Source organism: Erigeron canadensis, chromosome 5 (genome assembly GCF_010389155.1).
Source record: "Erigeron canadensis isolate Cc75 chromosome 5, C_canadensis_v1, whole genome shotgun sequence".
In the NCBI taxonomy this organism is placed as follows: Eukaryota; Viridiplantae; Streptophyta; class Magnoliopsida; order Asterales; family Asteraceae; genus Erigeron; species Erigeron canadensis.
In genome coordinates this window covers 35170732-35178933 of record NC_057765.1, presented here as the reverse complement: position 1 = coordinate 35178933, position 8202 = coordinate 35170732, and the positions used below count along the sequence as shown (strand labels likewise).

Below are 8202 nucleotides of genomic sequence, written 5' to 3'. Positions count from 1 at the left end.
TTATTAATATAGTATATATATATATATATATTTAAAAAGTTAAAAGATAATTAAATAATGTAAATTGATAAAAGAGATATATTGGTCTATTCAATATCATGGGCTACAATTTTTGTATAGCTGTATAGATAATTAAATAGGTAATAAAATAGACTAAAAACTACGTGATAATCAAAATCTCAAAATATATTGTCTTAGTTGACGTTAATTTTCAGAAAAAAACCTTTACTCATATATGTGCATTTAAAAATAAAAAAACTAACTCTCAATTGATTGAAACTAAGAACTAAAAAAAAGAAAATAGAGAATTATGCTTTTAAGTTATTGTAAAAGTATAAATTCTAAACAATAAAGGATAACAATAAAGACCGGTAAAAAGAAAACAAGTGTTTCATTAATAATATTACGAGGTATATATATAAATACAAAGTTTAACACATTTCAAACTTCTCAGGTACGTTAAACGGACATTCTTGTGGTTACATAAAAAAGGGCATCTTAGGTTCGGCTTCAAAAGGAAAATAAAATGGAACCGGGAGGCGGATTGAATCGGAGTTTCCTTAAATCTAGTGAAAAATATGAAATCTTTTCAATCCGCAATAAATAACACGAGCAGTAAGCATTTTCCTTTCGAGTTAGATATTTTTTTGTCTTTTAAAAGAAAACTTTTATCATTTTAGTTTAGTTTAGATTGTTGATCAATTTTTTCCCCCCAAACAGTCCGTCGGTATAAGATATTAGAGAAACCTCAGTGTATAATGGTGAAGCCTTGCACATACTCAAGATAACGAGATGTTGTCCATGAGCCATTACAAATATTCAAAAGAAAAAACTCCAAGATTCGCCACCTTTGAAGATCGAACTCAAAATCTTAATAAAAGCGAGAATGTCTATGACTAGCTGAGCAGACCATCATTGACGATTATCGGTCAATTAAAAAAATATTATGATCAATTAACTAGTGTTTAATACAACTATACAAGGTTGTGAGGTAAGAAAACATATTAATTTTTTTTTTTTTTAACATTTGATAATTTATTGATATATATTATATATATAAGAAACATATTAATTATAACAAAACAAATAAAATCAAATATTTAGATGTATTGATATTTAAATTTAAATATAATAGTTTAAGGTTTTGAGTTTAACCTTAACAAAATGTTAAAATTTTAATAATAATTGAGTTTTTTATAAAATTGAACTTTGAACATATGAAAAAGCAATGTTGGGAAGCAGGAGCCCAAATTAACGTTAAAGAAAATTATGACCAATTAACCGGTTGTTAATGCAAGGTTATTATAGAATTTGAAAGTCAACAATACAGACTCGAATATGGAACCAAAGTAGTTAGAAATGAAAACCTTTTCCCAGTAGACCTCACAAAAACACAACTTCAATCATACATATAGATCTGTTTTCCTTGTTTCTGAATACTCACAAACAAACAATGACTAATATTTCTAATTTTCATCTATTATTATTACTCATTTCATTTTTATTATCTGTTTCTCAATCTTTAAGTTCATCCATCATCAACCCATCTAAAGTCAAACAAGTTTCTTGGAAACCCAGGTCAAAAGTTGTAACCTTTATAAAAAAGTTTGGATTTTTTATAAAGTTATTTAGGTTGCAATAATGAGCTTAGTATTAATATAGTATTTGGTTTTGCAGAGCATTTGTGTATGAAGGATTTCTTACTGATGAAGAATGTGATCACCTGATTTCCCTTGTAAGTAATTACTTTATATGTTTAATCCATAGATATAGATATAGATATACAGATATATAGATATAGATTGTTCATTGTTATGTGTTATTTGTTTGACTGATATGGGATCAGTGATTGATAATTTGATATGTATTGTTATATACCAGGCTAAAGCTGAGCTGAAGAGATCTTCGGTTGCGGATAATCTTTCTGGTGAGAGTAAGCTTAGTGAGGTTCGGACGAGTTCTGGGATGTTTATTGCAAAGAACAAGGTACTTTTGTTACCGTTTTACACGTGTAATCATCAAGTCGGGCGTGTTTGTTTATTGTTGTTTGTTTTATGTGTTGAATGAGCAATTAGTGACTTAATGGATAAATAATCTATGACAAATTTAGTTAAGTCATCCTTTTTGGATTAATTGGAAAAAAACAGATCAATATGACTAATACATTAGACTTTTTTTTATAAAGTCGAAATCAAATACCATCTTACAATTGAAATTAATTGTTGGTGACCCTGCAATAACATGTTATATTTCATTATTTCCTCTAATCGTCTTCCCCATACTAATAGAATGCTACTAAGTTGAAATCCAGTGTTACTTTTTGTAAGCAAGTAGTTTATGGGGGAATTTATATGTAAATATAAAAATTATGATTCTTCTGATCTGTGCTCGGTTTAATTCATCTACCTTTGTTGGTCTTTCTGTAATGCCATTCCGGTTATCATGGTGTGTTAAACTGTGTTACAATTACAATAGTTAATCACCTATTCAAAATGGAGAACATGTTCCGATTTTATCATTTCTGACTAGTTAGGCGGCTTTTATATCTATTTTGATGGGTTGTTCAAGATAATCGACTGTTCTTTATGCTATTGCACTTACAACCTTGCAAAGATGATGTCTTGTTAATTGCTTCTGGTTGATTAAATGTTTTCTTTCTTTCCCTATTGTCTTAGGACCCATTTATATTCATTTACGTTGTTTTAGGATCCAATCGTTGCTGGCATAGAAGATAAACTTGCAACTTGGACCTTCTTACCAAAAGGTATGTTGTGCTATGGCCAACACTGTAAGTAAATTATGTCTTGTGATTGATACTTGCATCAGAAGTTCCCATGAATTTGTGTGTATTATACATAAATATTCATAAATTTTGGTTATTCATGGACGTACTTAAAGAACTTATCAACGTTGTGATTTGTCTGATCCTAGAGCGCTTTTCTTTCTTATTTTGTCGACTTTATTTGTATGTGTGAATGATCATTTTTTTTCTTCCAGAGAATGGAGAGGACATTCAAGTACTGAGATATGAGCATGGTCAAAAATATGACCCTCACTTCGATTACTTCACCGACCCCGTCAATGTTGCACGTGGTGGACATCGAATAGCAACTGTGCTGATGTATCTCAGCAACGTTGAAAAAGGTGGTGAGACAGTTTTCCCATCAGCAGAGGTTAGTTAAAAATTCTCTAGTCACTTGAAAGTGAAGGATATTTCTTGTTTGAATCTCATTGATAGATGTTTAAAATGTTGATAGAAGGCTTCGCGTCATCAGAAGACATCAAAAGCAGATGATGATTTATCTGAATGTGCGAAGAAAGGAATTGCAGGTGAGCCATAGGCACAAATCGCAACATTGCTTCTTTTACCTGTCTGTTGAGAATTAGTTCATAGCCACTTAATATCAGAGGTTGCAAAAATGGTCGGGGTGGGTAAAGTCAAAATTGGGTTTCCTGTGCATGTCATGTTACGTAAACCAAAAATACTAAAAATTAATACTCTTCTAAATGATTAGTGTCATGTATGATTACCGAAAAGGAATTATTTCAATTATAGTCTAGTATTTCACTATTTTTAATAATGTTTTAGGAGTTGCATGCATCACAGTTTAGACGATTTTCGGCCTATTTGATCCTTATTTTGAATATACAGTTAGTGTGAAACATACGATGACAAAACTCAATTATTTATGTAAGCTCACTAATAGTCATTTTGCTTCTTGAATAAAATGATACGAGCTGTATGTATTAAAGATACACTTTAAGTGACTTTTGGCCCTGATGACTTCTTTTACCTCTTTTCTATTTAGCATATATTATACTTTTAAGGAAAATGAATTGATCCATTCATAAGTAAGTGGATCAAAATTGTCAGCTATATCTAATATGTCTGTGCAAATGCGTAACAGTAAAACCAAAAAAAGGAGATGCGCTGCTCTTCTTCAGCCTGTACCCGACAGCAATCCCGGATGCAATGAGTCTTCACGGTGGTTGCCCTGTACTGCAAGGGGAAAAATGGTCAGCAACTAAATGGATCCACGTTGACGCATTTGACAAGATTATTGATAAAGGTGGGGATTGCAAAGACATGAACGAAAATTGTGAGAGATGGGCAGCATTGGGAGAGTGCAATAAGAACAAAGAGTATATGGTCGGAACTTCTGAACTTCCTGGTTACTGTCGCAGGAGCTGCAAGCTTTGTTAACCTTGTTTATTCCCACTACATGTAAGTCTCATCTTGTAATTTTTTAATTTTTTAATTTGCTGATTTGTATGGACTACCTTTCGTAACTTGGATATGTTTTAACACCGGCTATTATGATGATTATATGACTATAAAGATGTATACGAGTTCTTATAGCTATCAACTATATAAAAGTTATACTTCGTACCTAATGGTTATAAGACTTAAATTTGTTTGGCCCAGCGTGAATATAATCTTACATGAATCATGTGAAACAATTAACCTAAAATATAATTGATCATGGTTCAAAGAACTAGGTTTTAGGTATTTTTATTGTACACTGTATAAGTTACCTTTTAGCGTAACTTTGCATTATGTTACATACAAATTAGAAACAAAGAAAATACAAGCTTAAGAAGGTTTAGAGTTGGTCATGAAATAGAAGAATGGAATGGCCTTCAGTGTACTTAGCTCAGATAGTGCAAATCATTTTAGAGGTGTTACTAGTCAGTTTATGACGACAACGGCCATGGTGGTATGTAATCTGTTGGCTAATCTGGAAATTGGCTGCAGTTAGCGAAGTAAAGTGGTCGTAAACTGGTTAGTTTGGATTCAGAACCACCCCCCCCCCCCCGTGCTTCTAAGTGGGTCGTAGTTTAGGTGTTCCGTTTTGGTTTCTTGTTCGTTTCACTCGCTGTCCTCCCTAATGTTCCCTTTAGTAACAAGATTGCTTTGTTGTAAAATAACATATTTTAATAGTCTCTTAACCACTTCTCGATAATGTTGTTTCCGTCATAGCTACCTTTTTAAATTTACCCATAATGCCCGTTAGAGAGAAAATGTAACTAAATATATCCTATATACTAGATCAAAATTTCACATGCTATATAAAGCCAATTAAGAACCATGTCATCCACTCAAAATTACAGCTGTTGGAACCCAACCCACCTATTTTTCTTCACCACCTATGCCAAATGTTTTGGTATATATAACTAATTAACTCATGGTTCTAATATTTCATAGTAATAGACACATTTTTCATAAATTATTTCTCTTCTGGTCTATCTTTAGAATTTAGATTTTTCTTCTTTTTCTTTTCTCCATACCCACCTCGTTTTCTCAAGGAAGCTGATGGGTACGGAGGTGTTGCGCCCACAAGAATATTGCTTCGGTAATGTTGCTCCGGTGATTGTTCTAAAGAAAGGGGACTCATATCGTACAACGGTATGCAACAACAATGGTTATCAAAAACCACAACCCCAGAGACTATTACCGGAGAAGATGGGTTCAACATCCGGAAGAGAAGGAAAGCTGAAACTGCATTGTGAAAATGTTGATGATTCGTATGCAGGGTCGGCCTTCTTTCATTCTCCCTCACCCAGGTCTTTACCTCTCCCTTCATTCTTCAACAAGAAACAAGAATCCATGGCTACAGGGGAATGTCATGACGGTTTTGATGATTCCGCCACCAAACATCTGTGTAGCCTGCTTCGACTTGGGTAAATGCTGATTGCAGATTGTTGGTTTCTGCCATGGAAGAATGGATGGACCTGTGAAGCTGGGGTGCATGCATATATACAGATATACATCTGTATGCATGTAGAGATACTGGGAATACAAATAGTATTAATGGAGGAGTTAGATTACATGAAATTTTGAGGATCATGTAATGTTTGTTGCTTTTTATGTTTACCCAAAAAGAATAGGTAAAAGTTTGTGTTTTTTTCCTCAAATTTTTAAATTCATATTTTTGGTAGTTCATATATACAACCTTTAACTTTTGTTGATAGCACTAAAATAATCATTATATATACCAAAAAAATAATCAGATACAAATATATATAGAAACCACCAGTCCACCAGTTACAAAGCTATAACTAGTTCTTGCATAACCTGTTCCAGCGATTTACCCCATCGCGAAAATATCGCTAGCTAGTTGTTCATACATCTCTTCTGACAATTTGTTACGAGTTTTGTATCGAATATCATACATTAGATGACTTATGTATATCTGCAGCACGCACCGTCATATGCTAATTTGATAACGTTTTGTGTCATCTTCTTTCTTCGCTTTGTGTCATGGTGACCATCCTCGAGTTTTACTAAATCGACCTTAACGATATGGTGATCAGATGTGCCTTTGGAGGATACTACCGAGTAAGATCCAGGCACAAATTGATATTGCAGCCCCTTAGATGTCAAAATATAATCTACTCGTGTACCGTACTTGCATGTGCCTTGTACACCTGATACACGAACAACAAAATAAATAAACCTATTGTAACATACTCTCTACAAAGATAAAGGCTGTGACGCATACTTTGGCCTTTACTGATGATCACAGCTGGTTCACAGTCGCCCGCAAAATGTTTTGCATCGATGTACTTGTTTTCGTGTAGAAAACTCATGACGTCTGTTCTTGGTGTCGGTTTCCCCAACTCTTCATAATACTGTAACAACATTCAGTTAATTAGTATATATGTGTCAGGACTGCGTAATAATCACATATTCACATAGATAGGTGTAATAAGACGGGTTGTGAGAGATAGGGTTTGGACGTGTTTTAGCTGCTTCAAGTGTTATTATACCTCAAAAGGCGAGATGTAGACCGCCAAAGTCATACACCACCTTTATCATATTGTATACAGTGGTGTTAAACATTAAGTTCATGGTGTACATATTATTTCCAGAGAAGGAAATGTTATTATTTCGTTACCTTAACGATGTTTGTCCACCTATCAAATGAGTAGTCTGACTCGCTAAGTGAATTGATGCCACCTGCCAAAACATGGGGGTGATCGCTTGATTTGATGATAGCATTGATCTGTTTCATCCTCCAATTCTCGTCGAGGTGATCAAGTTGTGTGCAGTAAAAGTTGATTTCACCCATCCGTGGGACTTCAATTGTGGCTTTAAGCACGTTCCTGTACACATCATTAACGGCACACATTCATGGAAAGTTAGATTAGGTTGCCAAAGTGATGATATCCTAGTTAACTACTTTCCATGTTAAACAAGTATCAACTTTCTTCATTTGTCTGATACATGTTTGACACGGGAATGAGAAATACTAGAGGTTGCAGTAGTATGTGATTATACTGGAAATGGGTCGATTGGGGATGCAGTGGCCAATGAGTCAAATGGGTCAAGTGTTCAACCTGCCCCATTTGGCCCATATTAAGGTATATAGGTTTTTGCCTGAACTGCTTCTGACACGTACCTGAAATCTTGCTCGTCATATATTTTTTGAACCTTTGATCTCTTGATCGGCCATTTTGACAGAATGGCGTTCCCATACTCGGGAGCCCAGCTTTCTGCAAACGCGAAATTCATCCCCAGAGCGAAAGCCAGATCTGATAACGGTTTCATTTCTTTTTCTTCTTCAGCCTTCACATCCTGCAAAGCCAATACATCAGCATCAACTTCTCTTAGTACATCAAGAATGCTTCTACTCCCTTCCTCCATCCACCCAATTAACGGGAAGCAAATCGGGCTTCTCAGGATCCGATGATTCTGGGCCATAGATATTTCATTTTCTGGAAGATTTATCGACACTCTCTTAGCAAGATTTTCATTAACAATCATGCTCGAATGCAGTGGAGAATTCTTCAATATGCTCTTTGGTCCACCATTTTCATGTCCACGAACACCATCAACCCAATTTCCATCTGATCTACCAACTGCAGGGGCAAGGGAGAACATAGCAACATTAAAAGAAGCAACCCGAATGCGTTCTGCCGCAGCTTGGCTGATATTTTGACCACGAATCGTGACTTGCCCCTTTTTCTTGAATCTTTTTATCATAACTTTACGTGTCCGAATCCTCCATGCACGTACTTTGAGTCTAATCTTTGACCAAACTCGACTCACTTTATCACCAAATTTTCGCAACATTTTGTTTATAAAAATGGGGAGTATGAATGTATCAAAAAATCAAAATTCAAAGATATATATGGTATTCATAAAGTAGGGAAGTAGTCAAAAGGTGGTTGAAATTAGTAGGAAAAAAGGATGATTTT

General features: G+C 34.5%; 3 protein-coding genes across 4 annotated transcripts; 2 read left to right on the top strand and 1 right to left on the bottom strand.

The window, feature by feature from the left end:
- The first annotated feature begins 1342 nt into the window (after positions 1 to 1342).
- Positions 1343 to 4395, top strand: LOC122599404 (probable prolyl 4-hydroxylase 4). Of its 2 annotated transcripts, none has more exons than XM_043771910.1 (7): positions 1343 to 1578; positions 1678 to 1735; positions 1882 to 1986; positions 2707 to 2764; positions 2998 to 3173; positions 3261 to 3330; positions 3909 to 4395. In XM_043771910.1, exons 1-7 carry the CDS (start codon positions 1454 to 1456, stop codon positions 4202 to 4204), a joined length of 888 nt encoding a protein of 295 aa, XP_043627845.1. In that variant the 5' UTR covers positions 1343 to 1453; the 3' UTR covers positions 4205 to 4395. The 2 variants fall into 2 exon arrangements, with proteins under 2 accessions (XP_043627845.1, XP_043627844.1); XM_043771909.1 differs by having other exon boundaries at positions 1345 to 1578; positions 3258 to 3330.
- Positions 4396 to 5314: 919 nt separating this feature from the next.
- Positions 5315 to 5853, top strand: LOC122601676. The gene is made up of 2 exons (XM_043774417.1): positions 5315 to 5682; positions 5787 to 5853. Exons 1-2 carry the CDS (start codon positions 5315 to 5317, stop codon positions 5851 to 5853), a joined length of 435 nt encoding a protein of 144 aa, XP_043630352.1.
- Positions 5854 to 5978: 125 nt separating this feature from the next.
- LOC122601675 lies at positions 5979 to 7987 on the bottom strand. Its single transcript, XM_043774416.1, has 4 exons — positions 7404 to 7987; positions 6900 to 7107; positions 6504 to 6633; positions 5979 to 6429 (listed from the first exon to the last, which is right to left on the bottom strand). Exons 1-4 carry the CDS (start codon positions 7985 to 7987, stop codon positions 6185 to 6187), a joined length of 1167 nt encoding a protein of 388 aa, XP_043630351.1. The 3' UTR covers positions 5979 to 6184.
- Positions 7988 to 8202: the final 215 nt, after the last annotated feature.